The sequence below is a fragment of the Manacus candei genome, unplaced genomic scaffold (assembly GCF_025592945.1).
Source record: "Manacus candei isolate 608988 ecotype Guabito, Panama unplaced genomic scaffold, ASM2559294v1 h1tg000017l, whole genome shotgun sequence".
In the NCBI taxonomy this organism is placed as follows: domain Eukaryota; kingdom Metazoa; phylum Chordata; class Aves; order Passeriformes; family Pipridae; genus Manacus; species Manacus candei.
Window position 1 is genome coordinate 19,927,011 of NW_026138065.1, and position 19,627 is coordinate 19,946,637.

General features: G+C 42.3%; 1 protein-coding gene across 4 annotated transcripts in view; it reads right to left on the reverse strand.

Moving 5' to 3' along the window:
• Positions 1–16,188, reverse strand: part of KCNH1 (potassium voltage-gated channel subfamily H member 1) — a 184,386-nt gene extending 168,198 nt beyond the window's left edge. For all 4 annotated transcript variants that reach the window (XR_007903857.1, XR_007903856.1, XM_051783133.1 and 1 more), the window contains exons 1-3: positions 16,027–16,188; positions 3,738–3,861; positions 3,385–3,491 (exon numbers count right to left, since the gene is read on the reverse strand). Coding sequence is in view for 2 of the 4 variants with exons in the window: in XM_051783133.1 (XP_051639093.1) it covers positions 3,385–3,491; positions 3,738–3,861; positions 16,027–16,099 (304 nt within the window). In the remaining 2 variants the exon portion in view is untranslated. The remainder of the gene's footprint in view (positions 1–3,384; positions 3,492–3,737; positions 3,862–16,026) is intronic.
• Positions 16,189–19,627: the final 3,439 nt, after the last annotated feature.

The following is a 19,627-nucleotide window of genomic DNA, read 5'->3' on the forward strand; positions in this document are numbered from 1 at the left end:
AAGAGCTATTGATTAACCAAATTACTTTGCAGTGTGCAAAACAGTTACCTACAGCCAACCCAGCAATTTGGCAAGCATTTTGCTGGCCCCATCTGTAGAAAAATCTCTGAGAAAAAAAAAAAGTGTCTTAACACTCTCTGCAGCACAGCTGCAGACCATAAGCAATGGGAATGCCTTTGCTCAGACAGGGGACACTTGAAGACTCTCTATAACTCTTGATGCACCTTAGTTTTGAAGAGTTCACCCCACTTCAGATATTCTTTCACTGAAGTAGATCAAGTACTGGATAGAAAAGGGGGTTAGATTTCAAATAGGCACCACCTCTTCAGAAGCAGACAGAAGCAAGTAAATTTGTATTCTTACCAAAAATTTACTTCTTTAATAATGGAAGTAAGTGCATATAGATCAAGCCTGCTTTTGCCCTGCTTGTAACCCAGACCTACATTGTAGATATAAAACTAGACAAGGAACATCCAAGTTTAATTTACTCAGCCATTTTTAATCCACGAGGCTGACCATAAAGCCTAAAAACCTAAATGGTTTTCAAAGTCTCATAAGAAGTTAGATGCGTAAACTGCATCAATTCAGATAAGGTAAGATATGACTAAGGCTAGATACAAAATATTTTCTAATACATTTGGCTGTACCCCTCCTCAGTGTAAGTTCACTTATTTCCACTGATTTCAGACTTAGCAATGTTTTGATTTCCCATATAAAAATAAACAATACTTCAAGCATCACTGTACATTCACATCTAATCAAACAATGGAACTGAAGCTTTCATGTGAAATTACTGTCAACCTGTCTGTTGTCATTTTGCAGTCCAGACCAAAGAAAGCTTTTGCTTTGCCTCTTTCCAGGTATGACCACGAATCCCCACTGAAGGCAACTGGATGGCATCAAAACAACAATGACAAAAATCTGGTGTCTGTGCACCTGCTTGCTCTAATTACTTCCAATTATCCTGAAGGAGCTCTGCATTTCTGGGAAGCAATTATTCCAGAGAATAACAATGATTGTTACATATCTGCTAGGTAATCAAGGACCTAGCCCAAGGAACCATCAAACCTCTATGACATCTTAACATCAAGTTCTGAAAACAGGGAATATAGTCACCTATGGATGGGGGAAGACTGGACAAAGAAAGGGAAGGCCAGGGTAGAGACAGCACCCATAAATGCAAATAAGATGAAGGCAGAAAATTAACTCAAAACTCCTAGTTTGTTTTTCTTTTTTCCTCCAAAAGGACAGAGACTGTATTGTTAAAACAGCCAGAATTATGTTAAATGTGCAGATTGTGGAAAATGACCAATTATCGAACAACTCAAAAATGGAAGAAAAACCTGCTATTTATCATGACTGTTAGTTTATAAGGAGCAAGTAGACAAGTAAAGAATAGGAGAAATCTATTTCCTGTCTGTTTTACTGGCTAATTTGAAGAAATAAAATAGAATGAGGAAAGAACAGAGAGGTAAAACAGAAGAAATAAACAGCAGGAAAAAAAGATGTCTAAAAAAATTCAGGGTCCTTTCCAAAACCTTCGAACTGAGAGCAGGTTGAAACCAACCCTGTTCATTACCTCAGCTGGCAGCTGCCATAGTTGCAGGCAGAAGTAAGGTGACCACAAGGGAAGGGCCACTTAGCAGTCTGGGTGATCAGTGACTGCTAAATATGACAGTGTTTTTCTATGATGTGGCTTATTTTGAGAAAAAGCTGCAGGATGTTCCCTTTTTGATATTTTTCAGTTACAACTCTCCAGTGTTATTAGGCAGTCTCTGTAACAGTAGTTAATGTATCTCTAAAGCCAGAAATCTAACAAACATTAAGTGCCCTGCGTTTTGTTAAACTTAAAAGCAAACTGTGCTTTCCTTTTTCCCATGCCTGTGACCCTCTGTGCATAGAGCAGAACCACTGCAGCTCTGTCTTTTGGCATGTCACACAACACAGCTACTGCACAGCTGGACTTTGTTCTAGGCTGCCTCTCCTCAGGGAAGTGCACAGCAGGGCAGGAAACATTCCTCACTCCAGTGGTTACCTTGCTTTAAATCTGCATAAAAGACAGAGAGGCCCCAGGCTCTACTGCAGGCCATATGCTGCAGCAACAACAGAAGAGTAGCTGCATAGTCTCTTGGTGCCAAGTCACTATTAACTAAGAGAGAATTTCAGACCCTCCTAGATCCCATGACTGCAGCTTATTTACTTGGCTTTGGATGCATAGATATGAGATGCATATGGTCCCCATGGCCACTAAGCTAGGAACAGAAATCAGCTTTTAAAAATAGGTAAACTTTGGAGGCAGGAGAACAAAACAAGGCCATTCAGACAGTGCATACAGCTTTCCAAATGAGTTGGACCAGCAAAACTGTGCTCCAGAAGAGTCCTGAGCAACAGCATCATGTTTAAAGTCATGATGCTTTCGAGAGGCTGAAAAGAGAAGAAAAAGACTAGAAGAGAGATGAAACAAAAATTTCTCAGGGATTTTTTTTCCTCTCTGAAAGACAACAAAAACCAACTCCATGTACTTTGGCATCAACACCTGTTAAAAGAACAGTTTAATTACGATAGAAAACAAGCAGCTCCACATATCCAGAGATCAGCACTAGCATACATAAGTATTATCTTTTAGCCTTTGTGAAGTGCCTGTGTTTCTCTCACCAAACTCCATCAGTACTACCTGGTCATTCCAAAAGAAATACCAATGATTCACACACACAGATAGATTGGATAACATTTCCCCAGAAAACTGGTCTAACAAGAAACAAAGCAGCAATGAGGTTAACTGTCAAAGATTACATCACCAGAGTTTGAGTTATATGTTGTGGTTAAAGTCCCCCGTGCCCACTAATGTGGAACTGATCAAAACGATCATCAGAGCTGTAACGGGAAGAAGCCGCTAGCAGGATGCTTCTGCAAGATCCCCTCCCCTGTACACAGGCAGTACCAGTTTCATGATTAGAAGGCAAAATTGTTAAGAGGAAAATAAGTTACAGAATGCAAACTTTCAGCTTATTTCAAAACTACTGAATACTGGCTTTGCTATATCAAGTTTTTAAAAATTGAAGAAGTATGTTCTCTGTAGCGGAAACTATTTGCACAAACCTAACTTGTGTATTATCATTGCTGATGGACTCTTCAGTGTTGTCTTAAAGCATCACACACAAATTACTCTAAACGTCAGAACAAATTAGAGAGCTTACTCTGCCTCCCTGAGTGACTTTCGTTTCTAATGTTCTCATTTCTCCCTTCTAGATCAAGTGGCAGAACTGGGGCTCATTTAGCCCCAGATAAAGCACAGTTCTCCAGGCTGACAGAATTGCAGTTTACACTGTAATTTAAAACAACTTTACCCACCTACACTAATGAACAAACCAATCAATTACTTACTGTTCTTCTTGTACATCAAGATTTCAAAGGAGTTCATCTCATAGTTCTCAAATGTTTGCCGGACCTTGTCAATTGTATCTTTGTCTGTCAGCTCTCCATACATAAAACTGCGAATAAAGCAAGAAATTCAAGTCACATACTAAAAAAAGACATAAAGCAATTTGTTTACAGTGTGAAAAGGACCCCCCTAGAAATAACTCTTATTTGATTTAGTTTCACCTGGAAAGCATATTTGACAGATGTAGCCCCAAGAGATAAAAGACAAAACTGGAATAAACAGATTACTTTTCTCCTCAAGCAACAAGCACAACACTACAAGCTATTTAACAGAAAATAAATCTGTTCTCAAATACCTGCAGGTGCTGCTTTTTTGCATAACTTCTGCTCTGTGATATCCCGATAACTTGCAAAATCCATCATTGCTGTAGACAATGGGCCAATCCACTATCTGGGCATTACCCAAGACAAAATTAGTATCTGTTTGAAAAAGCACATCAGTTAGACATTAGACAAGGCTATGGTTGCATTAGAGGAAATACCCATTTCAGGACCCAGTACCAATTGCTTCAGTCCCTGCACAATTTTTCCCAGATATTCCCACTGCAATCAACATTATTATTCCTGGTTTTAATTTTAAGTAAATTCTTATTTTTAGAAAAGTATTAATTACTTTTACAAAAGTATAAAAGCCTAAAAAGATGGGTTTGTGCAAATAAAACACATGATGATCAAGCAGGTAAAATTCATCTCTTGACAGAAGACAGATTCCCTCTGTGCCACATGCACTGATCCACCATGACACTCGGATTGAATGTGAAGCCTCTAACAGTGGCCAAGTCAACACATGAGCAGTATTTCTCCTCCCTGAATGCAGACATTATGGTCCCTCTCAATTCCCTTCACTGGTGGCCACACAAGGTCAAATACTTCATGTGTGAGGGGTAGAGCACAGCACGCCCAATGAGATACCCAAGAACCAAAGTTAGCATTTACACCAGTAGAAGGAACTTTCTGTTTGCAATACAAGCCAGAAGGAGTTTCAATCAGTAAGAAAAAAACCTAAGCAAGATTCACACCTCCATTCTCACTGAATCTGCCCATGACACTCTTTTTATGACTGCTATCTCAAAACTACACCTGTGCCAAGACAGACAGCACTGCTGCTGCCTGAGCACTGGCAGGTAGGAGGAGGTGGTGGCTCTTCTCCCAGCTGCAAAGACCCTCTGGCTTTTGAAAGAAAGGCTGGGCAGTTGCATGAGATCAAGAGGCATTCATATTTAAGGGGAGCCTTTAAGGGAGTCCACCACACTGTCTACTTTTCAGGATCTGCCCCTAACTGCTCAAACCTACATAGTCATCATCAATGCCTCCTGCAACCACAAGCAAGACATTTTACCTATTAATTGCAAAGAGTTCTGTTTATTTTAAGTTCCTCTTTCAATATCTTTCGCCCCATTGCAAACTTCAAGTGGATTTAAATAAAACATTCCTGTAACTATCTAAATCCATTGGTCAATTCCATAAGCATGCCTAAGAGTATCTTGATACACTCTTTAGAATGAAATACACCAGTAGTATAACTTCAGGACATTTCAGCTGCTTTGTTTCTCACAGTCTCTTTTAAATACCATAGCTTTTGCTTTCTTCTTCGGAAGAAGCACTTTCTTCCAAAAACATTACATGTCTTTTACCCCTTCCCAAGAATAAGCCGTCCTTTCTCGTTGCTTAAGCAAGTGCTTTTGAATGTCTGTTATAAACACTATGTTATACTGTCTTATGATATTTTTAAATTTCATCAGGAAGTACAAAAAAATGACAAAAAAGTATGCAAATACAAATGTTAGGCCAGGTCCTGCCCTGATCTGAACGGTGTTATTTCAGGTATTAATTCCTTCCCACTGTCTCCCCTTCTCAAAAGGTAACTTTCCCTTCGCTCCGTTTCCTAAAGAGTTTCTATTAAGCATTTGCCTGCCTTTCACTTAAACCTCACTGTCTTCAGATAAATAATCTCTTTTTGTTTTTATTGAAGGCTACATAGGGCACATTTTTGATGGCCATCACTGTGTTAATCCTACTTTTATCTAGCCTTGCAATGCTTCTCTGAGGTACAGCAGTGCTCTTGCCTCCTTTTTACAGGTAAAAGCAAAAACCTAAGTCCAAAAGAGGATTTAAGTACCAAATGGTGAGACTGCAACAGTCGAGCCCCTAGATGCCTGGCTCTCAAAGACTTTGTAGCTAGATGCTCTGTGAGTAGTGATGGAGAGGAGAGCTGAAAAAATTAACACAGCAAATAGAAACCTGTCCAAGTTAAACCACAGAATACAATGGAAAAAGGGGGATATTTTAAGGTTGGGGTTTTTCCCCTTTCCTATATTATTTACAATACCTAATATTTTAACATAAGCCCAGGTCTCACAGACAATACAAAGATTCTTTGCCATTACTGCAGAAGCTAAAGAATTACATTCCCACTTCTTTATATTTTGGTCCATTGAAGCCCCCATTTTTTTGGACTGGCAGTTTCCAAAGGATGCACAGAAACCATGCACACATTTCCCTCCTCCAACAGCAGTTAGGACATTCTCCTACAAGACGCAGGGCTACCTGAGGGCAATGAAAGTTCAGCCTTTATTTCAGCTCCTGAATGACTAATTATCAAGCTACCAAAGAGAACAGATGTCAACATCCTCACCATATGAGTTTTTAAGTTAGTGTGACTTGACCACTGTACTTTATGCACTCCTACTAGGCAACCCTATTAGTCTACACTGGGTGAGCCTCTCTGGGAGGTGGAGGTAGAATGTTTCATCAGAGAGACCAGGCTGGGCTTAGTTGTGAGTTACAAGCAATTTGAGAGATCTTTATGTACCTACAAAGCTTTAAAGAAAAAATCTTGGGCACCAAACAGTTCAAAGAACAAGACAGAGGTTTCGCCAATCCCACTGTTTCCTAAGTGTCTCTCCCTTCCAGCTAGTTCTCACTTCATGCATCTTCACCTTTCTTTGATCCAGGCTTTACATACCTGACAAATGTACTGCATCTCTTCAGAAAGAGTATCTCTGACAATGGTGTTAAGCCTGTGTGAACACTGGCAAGACACAGCATAAAATAAGGACTCCCACTTATAACACCCCTGTATAGTTTATTCTGACAGATAACCCAGAGGTAGAAGGGCTGTTCTCATTGCTATCATTTACATTCAATTGCACTGACGTTCTTGACAATGTGCTGCTTGGAGACAGCTCATAATCTGTTAAAAAATTGTTCCTAACATAAGAAAATATTAGACAACATCCAGTGAGGCAAATACTGCCACTCCATCCGCAGGGACACAGGGTCCCAGAGGCCAGGAAACAGCTGTGGCTTTGTTACACAACAAGCACGAGGGATGCTCTAGTGAACTCTGAGCATCACAGGGAAGAGCCTCTTGGGGACTCACAAGTGGGTCAACAAGGCCAGGAAATGAGTTGATTGGGAGGACCATGAAGAAATCCACTGCTAAAGTCTCTTCAAAGACACTGATGAAATGGACATGTGATAGCTCCAGTACTCAAACTATTTAGTGACTTTAGGCACCTCTTTGAAAGGACTCAATGGACTCCCTTACCAGGAAATCAATTTCTATCACAATGGCAATTGGATTAGCAGTATTGCCTGTCCCAAGGAGAAGCTGTAAGCATCATTGGCCCTTCTTATGAGCTCCAAGATGAACTGAGCAAGAACTGGAGAGGGCAGGCTCATGTAAAAGACCTAGGGTTCTGGTTTGTGTTGCATTTGGCACAGTCTGAGCAAGACCATTGGGAGGCAAGGAAACATGCAGAGTTGCAGCACAAAGCACATCGTGCTCCAGAAACACAAGTAAGAACTACAGCACCACAAAGGCAGCACAGTTACTTGCATGAGTAGGGCAGGCTTCTGTGATGAGAGCCTGCAGCACCGGTTCCTTTGTGAAGTGCCTCACTTCATATTTTCTAGCCTGCATTTTCTACAGGTCAGTTCTGCTCACTGCAGTGCACTCTCATGTCAGCCTTTACACACTCAAATGTCAGATCTGTTTTGGATTATCACTTTAAAGTAGATATGGTTGCTTTAAAGCACCCAGAAAAAAATTTTAACTCCTTCCAAAATGTAAGAATAGATTTCACTCAGTCACTGAAACCAGTACTTTCCTCCACTCAGAAAACAAACCATTACAGAAGAATCAGAAAATGTCTTCCCAAATAACATTGGTCCTTTAACAACAGCAATAGGAAGTCTCTAGAACAACTCTTCACTAAAACTAATGTATCTACTAAATCCTATGTTATATATAGCGCTTTGTTTAACCAAAACTGTCCATCAGCTCAAACTTCCAAAATGCCTGAAGACAAGATGCACTCATAGACATGTGTCTGACCAGAACTAGCTGGCTGAGGAGAGGTCACCTCCTTGCAAGAGCATGGAGCAAGTGCTTCCTCCCAACCAGTCCCCTGCACAGCTACACATTCACACCCATTGCAACCCAGCTTCTCCTCTAAGGCAGACCTTGCCAAGCTCAGATCCCCACCTTGTTCCACAGGCCAGCCCACCAGTTCTGCCTTCCCTGTCCCTTCAGTGACGCACAGGTCCCCTTCTGGGACACACTGTCAGAATGTCAGAGACCAGTAGTCAGACATATTCTCACAGCACTGCCAGACACGTTCCCTCCCACATTGCAGACGTGTTCGCACGTTGCACAGAGGAAGCTAAGGGAAAACCTCTGCTCAGGGATTTGTAGTGCAGACCTTGGTGATAACAAAGGCTGCTGCCCACTGCACCATCACATATGTGGGTCTGTCAAAGCGGCCACAAGTGTGCTCATGTTTGTGTAGTGCACAAACGTAATTTAAATAGATTGATATCTTTTCCCCACAGTCAGCACACAAATACAAAACTCAAAAGGTTTGCTCCTAATTTATCCCCCTCTGAGAGAAGGGAGATCCAGGCTCACCGTGGTGGGAAGACCTGCTCCTCATCAAACTTGCTAGTTCTCCCATCAGTCTCCGACAGAATAGGAATTGCCCTCCTGCATAGCACTGGTTACTGAGACCAGCAGGTCACCTTTTATCAAGTCTCAAACTCCTCACAGATCTTGAGCGGAGCAAACCTAGACCCCTAGCATTACCAAGCACAAATCACTTCTACAGCCGAACTAGAAGAACTCCTGAGTACATATGTTTCTTACCCTACTCCTGGTCACTGGGAATAGTGGGAGAGATACAACCTCCTTAGCTACTGCCCCCTTAGCTGGGCACAAAGCTGCACAGGTGCTATGTCACAGCCAGCTTAAGAATAAGGGGCAGACAAACATCCAAACAATTCTGCTGTTTACAAACTTGTGACTTTGCATCACAAACAGCATCACTCAGACATGGGGAAAAGAGACACTGCTTCATTTCTGTTTAATTTTTTCCCAATACAAGGAAATCAAACTTTGTTTGTATGTAGGCCTGTCAAAATTGCTACCAAAGGATAGGTATGTGTGAATTTTTGCTCATGTTTAGTCTTAGCTTTGAAAAAAAAAAGAAAACAGAAGCATTTAGTCAGACTGATTAGTTACATTGTTCAAATGTAACTGCAGAGATCATAATATGGCCCTCAATCAGTAAAAATAAGTCAAACTGAATTTCAAGTACTTATTCAATCCTTTCTTTGCTTACATGGGATTTGAGGCTTGCACTTCAGAGACCAACTACATTCTCATCTTAACGAAAGTGCTGTAACTGTAGTCAAAGCAAGTACAAACCTGCTCAAATGACAGAAAGACCATTCATATGGTAGAATAAGAAGAATAAATTCTGCTTTTCCACCCACATCCTCCTGCAGAAGTCACTGGTGTTACAAGGATACTCACATCCACAGTATCCTCTTGATTTCATTCCTGGAGTAGAATTGCATAGTTGTTTATGTATTCGATTGAACACCACCATCTCTCTACAGAATAACAATATAGAGGCCTCAAAATTGTACATCCTTAATACTGAGGTCAAAATTTTTAAGCTGCAGCCTCAATCTAGTACAAAAAAGCTATTATAAAACCCTACAGACAGGTTCATTTGGGCTTACGTGTTTTCTATATTAATTTACTTTACAAAAACAAAAATGGATGTAAAAGCTCCTTGGTTGCCAAAGCACAAACACAATCCTCTAAATGCAGGCATTTCATGTGTATTCAAATATGACTTAAACTGTCTTGTGTACTCCAGGGCATAGTGCAAGTGCAGGCTGAAAAGAATTATTAAAAAATATATTTCATCATATTTATCACAAATAACAAGAGAGACACTAACTAAAACAATAGCTTCAACTGACTCAGTTTAAGTCATTATAGAAAATGAATGTTAATTGCAACCAGCAGTATAGATAAAAACTACTGGTTCCATCTCAACATTTGTTACTTTGGATTGTTACAGAAAATATTTTACTGCAGGCCTCTACCATGAGAAAATTTCAAATTGAAAATAATATCTTTCCAACACTAGTAGCTGTAAAATCTTCATAATCATCTGTATTTTTTTAAAAAATAAAAACAATTACCGAAGAATAATGGAACAAGAATAGTTGAAATTGCACTACAAGGGTACCAAAGCTGCCATATGCATTTTATGCATAGCATAGTTCTTCACCTACCCTTGAAGTAGTGTCCATTCTGAGGAACTAACAACAACAATTAAAAACAAAACCCAAACACAACATTCACACAAATGCAACCTTATCATGAGATAATTAGATAATTTACAGAAATTAGAAAGTTCATCAGTTGCTAAGAGTCATACATTGCACCACTCTTATTAAAGAACAAAAACACTGTTTAGCAGCGAGACTTGATCATTCAGTTGGTCAGAGGTTTCTTTCCCCTCTCATCTGATCTTAAAACTAATCCAGGAAAACTCATGCTTTAGTTGCATTGATTATATGAATCTTTCTTCAGTTTAAAGAAGTCATTTGATTTACTGATTATAGCCTTAAAAGCATTTGACGAGACTTTACTCCCTGCTCACTTTTATCTATATGTATTTCAAAAGTGCATTAACAAATTCTCCAGTGAATGGGTTTCATTAAGATTTGTTTTACAATCCTGTTATAGAATTTAATGTAGAAATTGATTGATATTTTGAATTATCACAGTAGAACTTCTTGAGCTTTCAGAACATTAATTTTAAAGCACATTACCTATCATCTCTGTGTTGTACATTTTTTTTCTTGCAATCTATAAAAGCAATTTTAAGGAAATCAGGTCTTACATTTCCAAATGCATAAAAGTGCTCACATAAAACTAGACTTCTGGCCTAGTAAAAGCCAGGAAAAAAAATATATTCAATTCAAGTGATATTGAGGGGAAAAAAAAAAGTCAAAAGATATTTCAATGTACTGACCAATTACATGAAAAGCGTGGATGAAAATATATGAGTCTCCACAATTGTTAACATCGAAAAGAAGGAAGATCAGGAAGTAACAAAACCCTTTGTTTCATTCTATTTGGGAAAATGTCCTTAATGAGGAAGCTACAAGTTGTGCCCTTGCAATTTCTGAAGGTCTGCTGCTTTTATGGAGAAATGTCTTGTTTTAATTAACGCCAACAGACAGACCTACGCTTGCGGACTTTACTCAGACAAAAGTGATTTTACAGTAAATCTTGAAGAAATTGGGCCTTTCGAGATTAAATACAAAAAGATACAGACTCAAGTTCAATCACTGGATGCCAGATTTGTAGAGGATAACATCCACTTTGCCTTTCACAAGGCAAGTCACACTAATGAAAGAGAAACAAAACCTTCAGCTAAAGGCACTCTATACATACAGCACCATCTTATTACTGATCCAGCAGCTTCCCATGCACTTTTTGCAAGGTGTGATTCTGGCAAAGAGCTTTTCATGCAAGGGAAGAGAAGCATTCTCCAGGCCAGATCCCTCTATTCCATTACAATGGGGGGGGAGGGTTATGCTGAAATTAACCCACCGAGGTTTGGAAGGTGGATGAGATTATAAACAGGCAGCATGGAGCAGAAAACCTCCTGCATATCTGCTACAGACTTACAAGTCAGCCCATTTGACAGCTGACATTGCAGACATTGCACCTCATAAGGAATACCTCAATATTGTCCTTCCCTATGCAGTTAACTTTGTCCTTTTCAATACTTTCATGCCCAAAACAGCCACTAAAATGCATTTCCCTATTCAGCAGACCCACACTAGGATGTCATTTACCTGCAGCACCAGGTTTCTGAGTTGTTCCTCTGCAAATAATGAATTTCACCCAGTGCTGCCTAAAGATTCATCGAAAATTATGGAAATTTATGAACTGTCAGGAAACCAAACACATTCTATCAAAACAGGAAAGAATACTCCACCTCACAAATGTGTTTGCTAATTTCAGCAAAAGCAGTCCTGTTGTCAGTATGAAAATATTTTCTTGACCACTGATGCTCTTTGCCGAAGGTGTTGCAGTGTATCAGCATCTGACTACCCTTGGTGCCTCTCCTATGGAATAGTGATGCAGAGGTTGTCATGTTAAATACGTGTTCCTTACCAACACAACAGCTCAATAGTCTGAAAGCAGTTAAACCCACAACACTTCAGGTACCAAACCCTACCTTCAGGGAAGCACAACCTACTCTGCTGCTTCTGCACCCAAATCACATCAGCTGCAGCCAGGTCTGCATCTCCATGCCACACTGCTTACTGCTTTAAATTTTGAAGGGTAGGCAGACAGAGCCAGACTGCAGCAGACAGCACCATCAGGTTAAGGATCCCTTGCACACTTTTAATTTAAATTAGCATGTTATTTGGTTTTGTTACTTGTTTTTTTTCTTTGTTCTCTGTTAAGTTTTTTTGCATTTCTCTCTGACTGAACATAAAAACAGCTATTTCAGTTTCAGAAGTGTTCATAATAAAGTTAATTTCTCTCCCAGGTTTCAGGTGATGGTACAAGGCTAGCATGCCCAGGTTGCAAAATGTTTATTGTATTGGGACTTCAGAGTCTCTAATGAAAGCAATGTCATAAATCATGGAAATGTCTGTTATACTCAGGATCTGTGTCTGAAGGTGCTTTTTCTTTCCCTCTACAGGGAACTCTCTGCATTCTCCATCAAAAGGTGCTTCCACATCTGACATCTCTTCAGGGTGTTCCCAAGAGACTTAGTGAAAGCAAAACTAAATTCACAAAGCCTTATGCCTTCTAACTTCCCCTTCTTCCAACCTCCTCATTTTGTCCATAAATCAGAAAAGCATCTGTGACTTCCATTGAAATTCCCTGTAAACACAGGGCTTACTTTTGCCATCCTTACACATGCACAGTTATCACACATCTCAGTGAGAATTTTGACCAAGGAAGGACTGAAGAATCCAGCTGGCATTTACATAAACTGAGAATTGGTTTTGCCTTCAGTTATTGATAAAGCATCAGAATATCACAAAGAATTAGTATTCTCTACAATGTATTGTACCATTTGAATTGGGTGCCCTGGCCATGATCCAAGTTTATAACTGTTGTTATTATTATAGTGCTTGTATACTCTGGATGTATTACATTACCAAGAAAAACATTAATACCACATTAGCAGTAATCATCAGGGGCTACTGATTCTTTATATACTGCACTGTTTTACAGCATGGGCTCATTTTCTGTCCCAGTGGGTGTTCTGATCTTTAAATATTTCAATGCTTCAAACAAATTTTTGTCAACCAAGCACTGCATGCAACATTTATTTTTCTAGCTCTGCATGGTTAGTAGAGAAATGCAGCCTTTAAACATTAAATACAAGAAATTAGAATTATGGTGTCCTTCACTTCAAAGAAGAACAAATCTAAAATTCACACTTCATCCAAAAGATGTTCTTGTGAGATAAAATCACAGAGGACCAGATGAGGTCCACAAGTCTAGAAAGATGACACTTAATGTATTCCTTCCCGTGTGTGCTGACATAAGGCTATCCTATCTCGGGGTAGGTTGAGAAATTCTCAATTTCTTCTTTACTCCAATGTGTGGGAAAGAAATACTGTGCAGCTTCTAACCCTAGCACAGCTCCTTCAGCTTGCATTCAGTGCACGAGAACCCATCTCAGTAGATTTGCAACCTAAGAAGAAACTCATCCCTAGTAACTCTAAAGCAGATGATTCAGACTAAAGGAGTTTGAAGTGAATCTTGCTGCAGATGGTGTGATATAAACATGAGCAAAATATTAACCCTAATGGAAAAAGTCTGAACTCTCATGCCTATGTACAGTCTACTACCGTTAGCCATTAAACGTGCATCAGCCTACCAGTCCCACATCTAATATGAAAGGTTGTCCAAAGAATTCCTTGTTAAACTACCAGTAAAAAACATTATAATTAATGCTGTCCTCAAAGCAATGCTTCCAAAAGAGGCTGCATGCCAATTCTTCTGTTATTGCCATGCAGTCTCTTTCAGAATTAACACTCCTTGCCCCAAAATATAACACGTTGCAAGAACATGCTTTCCTCAGTTCACCTGTGACTGACGATATGTATATCACATACAAGTTCCTTTAAGTGAAGCACTTATTCAGTACATATTTCTGTTCAATGACCAAATTCCTCTCCTTTCAAAGAGAATCCTCCCGAAATTAGGAACATTCCTGTATCTATATGAACTCTATCTGTTGGCACTACTTAACTTGCTTGCATGTGCCAGCAAATATAGTTTGACAACAAGCCCAAGGTTTATTTAGCCAATCCCAAATGGCCTAGATAGTTTCATTGTGGGTCACATTACTACCCAATTGAAGAAAACCAAGAAAGGGGAGCCAAACCTCAAGCTTTATGGGCCCATTTAAACACTTATCCTGTGGGCATCCCAAATCATCTCAATGGCCAAGTAGACAGGCCAAGACAACAAAGGCAACAAGGAACCTGCAAGTTTCCCTACTGCCCCCATGCTGGTCAGCACAGCCCCACCTCATGAGGAGAGAAAGGAGTCTATTCTTGCCTCCTGAAAGAGGCAGGTTAATGAGGCTGACGGTCACACCTTAGAACTGATTCATACAGCATTTGTATGTGACAGCATCACATTTACAGCAAAGCTGGACTGGGTCCACAAAAACTGCAAGGCACATTATAGAAGAAATGGGCTTCTAAACCCAAGTCACTCCCCTAAGGTTCTCCTAATACATCTGAACTGTGCATTGTTTCCTACCAAGCTTAATGTAAAAACTTTTGTAGATTACACCCCTCAGGACTTGCTGAGAATTTGGAAATGATCTACTGTCATTTTACCTGTGCTGTCTAGCACCACACTGTGTTATGACACCTTCTTAATAATGGGGGAAGAGAGGAAGAAACAGAGCATAGCTTCTGCTGCATGATTCCCCCCATCTCCAAGCCTCAACTGATTTATTGCATCAAGGCTTTGACACTGAAAGCCAAAAGAGAAAACTGGTTTTTAATGAAGAAAATAATCTACAAAGCCAAAACAGTTTTAAGAAAAGCCTTCGATAACTGCTGTTGGAAGATTAGAGAAGTAGTCTGAACGTGATGAAACGTAACATCCATTTTAAAAAAAAAAGTGCAAGATTCACTGTAAGACTGGTGAGCATTTTTTTCAGGAATGCAGCTTCCAACTCCTTCCCTTCTACAGGAAAGTTGCAGAGAGAAATAACCTGTAAAAGGAGCCTCACAATTTTATGTGAACATATGGTCTTATCAAAGGCTATTTCTCCAATAATACTGCCTACATGGAAAAAAATTGAAAACCGTTCTTGGGATCATTTGAGTTTTCAGCTGCTTATCAAGAGGGTTAATTGTCTTTGCCTTATCAGAACAAACTGACTATGTTTTTAATTAATTAACTTGTCTTGTCTTCAAAAGGAGCTTGATCCTGCATATTCTCAACCATACCACAAGTTTGTAATCCCTTAAGTAACCCCACTGAAGTCAATGGAAGCATTAAAAATGGCACAACTTAGGCTCGGGGCTTTAAAAGAAATGCACATGCCTAGGTTAAACAAACACATGAACGCTTGCATGGTCCCCGGCTCACTGAGGAACAGCCTTTGGTAAGTCCCTAAGTGAAAGAATCTGGATAACATTAATGCATATTTGCATGCAATTGTGAAATTCGAGGCATTTTCCACTCCGCAGTTTTCCAAGAGACAGACCTGGTTACAGTGTACTAGGAAAAAAAAAAAAAAAAAAAAAAAGAAATATCTGCCCTCAGCCCTCAAAATGGCAAACTCTCTCCTCACTTATGACAAACCTTCCATTTCAACCGGGGCAGGCAGCTCTCGCTGATGCCCCCGCACCGGGCTCTCCGTGCCCAGAGACCATCTTGAATCCCCGCACCTTCTCCCCGGCCGGAGCCCACGCCGGCCCCGACGCCCCGCGTCCCCCGCCCCGGGTCTGGCGCTCCCCCCGCTGGCCCCGGGGCGCGGGTCCGGCCCCGCCGCAGCCATCGGGGCTCTCTGTCCGCCCCGCCGTGCCGGCGCACCTGCAGCCCGAGCCCCGCCGCCCGGGCTGGGGACTCCCCGCAGGACTTGGGCGGAGCAGCCGACACCGGCTCCCGCACCTGGATGCGCCGCTCCGGCGGAACCGCCCGGCGGTGCCCCCGCCGAAGGCGCGGCGGGGCTGCTTCGCCCCGGCGAGAGCTCGCCCGCGGTGCCCCCTTACCGTTAGACCTTCGCACGATGTTCTCCAGGAACGTGTTCTGGGGCGCCACCAGCCCTCGCCTTCCCCCGGCCATAGTCGCTCTGCGGGAGCGCAGCGCGGCGCGGAGGCTCCGCTCAGGGCCGCGCCGACCCGCGCTCTGCCGCGCCGCCGCCCGCCCGCCCCGCGCTCCTCATGCCTCCGCCGGGACCGGCACCCGCGGCTGTGCGGCACCGCCGCTCCCGCCGCCGCCTCCCGCGCACCGCAGCCCCGCGCCGCCGCCGGACCGCCCCGCAGCGACCCCCGCCGGCCGCCGCCGCGCCGCAGCGCCGGGGCTGCAGCGCCACCGTCTGGGGCCGGCGCGGCGGCGTCCCGGCAGCGCTCTGCCCGACACGGGCGGACAGCGCATCCCGGCGGCCTCATCGCCGGCGCGGCGGCAGCGGGGCTCGACCCCACACCTGTGCGCCCGGGGGATGAGGAACTCGGCGTGCTTTAAAGCCGCTCACAAACGACCGGCGGCAGCTGTGCGGAGCGGAAGGAGGCACTGCCGTGTCCCGCTACGGGTGGGTCGCCGCCGCGAAGCAGCGGACACTTCGCTCGCCACCCTCGTCCTTCACGCTTCCCTACGACGACTTCTGTTAGAAGGCTACTTGGTATTATGTGGTCAAGCTGATTAACTGCTCAGTGGAAGCAGCGAGACAAACTGAGTTCAAGAAGCGTTTGGTCAACGCTCTCGGGTACATGATCTGATTCTTGGGGTGTCCGGTGCAGGGCCAGGAGTTGGACTTGATGATTCTGATGGATTGCTTCCAACTCATCATGTTCTGTGATTTTCTGATTCTATGAACCTCTGACAGGTCCTCAACTCTCTGAGATATTTAATTTACAACAGTGTTTCATTGAGACATGAATTGACTTTTTTCTTTCCCCCTTACCAGCCTATCGGTAAATGGAAAATTCTTAGATCTCTTTAATTTAAAAGGCAGATTTTCTTGCTGGCATTGGCATGTACTTGCTGTAATGCCTCATTAAGTGCAGGATCTTCAGGCTCTACAGCTAAAGGCATATTCAAGACATGAATATGTTTCCACATGATCATGTGCCTGAGGAAAAGCTTTTTCTCACAGTACCAGCAAATAAAGCATGGCAAGCACGACGACCTGTGTCACTTGGCCTTTTTAATCATTAGCACTGCTCCCACAGAATGCTGGCACTGCCCAGTTAGCTCTCTCCTGGGTAAGGCTTGGGCCAGGAACTGCAGCCAGCTCCAGCACAGCCACACACACAGTCCGATTCAGGCACACAGTTGTGACCAAACGCTGCCTATAACACAAGCACTGCCGCAGAAGTCCAATCTCCCTGCTGGCAGCCTCCTGCCTCCCACAGCATTTTTAAGTGAAGAGTGTGAGAGAGTCGAGGGGTGGAGGCAGGTGACAATTTCATTGCAGCAGGAGCTGCAGATCAAGTCCCTGAGCAGTGCCAGCAGTCACTCACACAGCCAGGCACCTGGGAGACTCCTAAAGCCCCTCCATAGCCCAACCTCCTGCAAGGCATATGAAGTAGCTGTGCCATGGAAGCTGCTTTTAAACTGGTGATGAACTTTATGCTGGGTATCCCCGCATTTGCTGCCAAAGAGAAGAAGGTTAGGAGTTGCAAAAAGGCGACTAATTCTCCCTGAAATGTTGCTGGGTTTTGAAAAATCCCATAGAAGCATTTATTTGTATCTTTACAAATCTAAATCTATCACCAACGACACACAGAAAGACCCCAAGTTATTTAGCTCCTGCTAGCTTCAGCAGCACAGCCAAATTGAAGAGATCTTAAACTCTCTGGCAATTTGCACTGAAAAATTGTAACCGTAACCTTTGACACTGAATTTGCACAACTGCTAACAACCAAGAGTGAGGTTTTGAAAAACTGAGATCTGGAAGACTATTTTGTTATCCTTCAAAGCCACTGCACAAGAGGAATAAGTGCATGCTATATTTCAGTTTCTGCTGGGCTCTGCAGGAATATCTATGACTTGGAGACACCTGGCAGTTGACACACATTACAGAAACTTGTAAGCTTTTAAAGGAAAAATATTTTAAACCGAATCAGCAAGTACACAGAAGTGGGAGCAAGGTGACACAGAGTAAGAAACTAAAGACTTTTTTCTGGAACTCTATGAAAGGTGGCCTGGCTGCAGTTCGTGTTGCAGCCTCTAATTATCTAATTTTATCTAATTATTACTAAAATACTATAGCAAACTGTGGTGGGTTGGCCTTGTCTGGATGCCAAGTGCCCACCAAGCCACTCTATCACTCCCCTCCTCAGCAAGACAGGGAAGGAAAATAAGATGGAAAAAACCCCTCATAGGTCAAGATAAGGTAGTTTACTAGAGCAAAAGCAAAACGTGCACACAAGCAAAGGAAAAAGATTTTATTCTCCACTTCCCATCAGTGAGTGATGTCTTGCCATTTCCCAGGAAGCAGGGCTTCAGCACGCATAGTAGTTGCTCTGGAAGGTAAACATTGTAAATAATGAATGCCCCCCTCTTCCTCCTCCTTCTTAGTTTTTATATCTGAGCAGACACCATATGGTATGGAATATCCCTTTGGTCAGTTTGGGTCAGCTGTGCTGGTTTACCCCCTCCTAAGATTTTGCCCACCCTCCAAACCCACCCTGCTAGTGAGGGGAAGATGTTGGAGAGACAAATGTTCAGCAGTAGCCAAAACACTGGTGTGTAATGGGCACCTTTATAGCTGCCAATGCAAAGCACAGCACTCAGGGCTTCTATGGGGAAACTATCTCAGCTAGACCCCATACACAAATGGAAGATTTTTTCCGTAATCTTCTACCTCCCTTAGATTTTCTCCCCTCTGCAAAATATGATTCCTGCTGGTAGTATGAACTTTTCACCACTAGTGCAGAGGGACACTGTGATAATATTTTCCTGTGATTATTTTGAATTCTATACTAATTTTTTACCATTACTGGTACATTCTGCAAATGATACAAAGCCCCACTTGAACAACCGCACATACGCTGTCTGACTTCATTATTAGATGGTTACCTACTCCAGCTATCACTTTTTTTGTAAAGTTGAAAACTGGAACTGCTTCATTTGGTTCTTTGCTAAAGCCTATTGTACAGAACCTAACACTTCCACTTAAGGCTAATATAAAGGGTCATAGCTTGCTGTAGAGGACATTCAGCTGTCTTGCATTATGCTGCTCTTTCAGGCCCATTGTCTTTTCCTCAAAAAGGACCTAGGTCAGGACTTGTAGTATCAACCACCCCTGTAAGTGACCCCATTGAATTGAAAACCAGCCTGAAAAGAAACCCAGCACTGGTGGTGAACGAGGTAAGGCAGTGGAGTCACCTCACAGGTAGAAGCCTGTATTTACACCAACCCATTTTATAACATGACCAGAACTTCAAGTGTTGATACCTTCAAAACTCTACCACTAATAAAAACATTAGTTCCAGGAATTAATTTGTGGGAATGTCACTAAACCCCATGGCATCTATGAAATAAAAACACTAGAACAGGACAGAGCTCACTTCTTTCACTTTGTCACAAGGTTCATTCCTGAGAGATAGTGTGGTAACTTCCTTTAAAAACTTACCCTTAGTCAGCCAT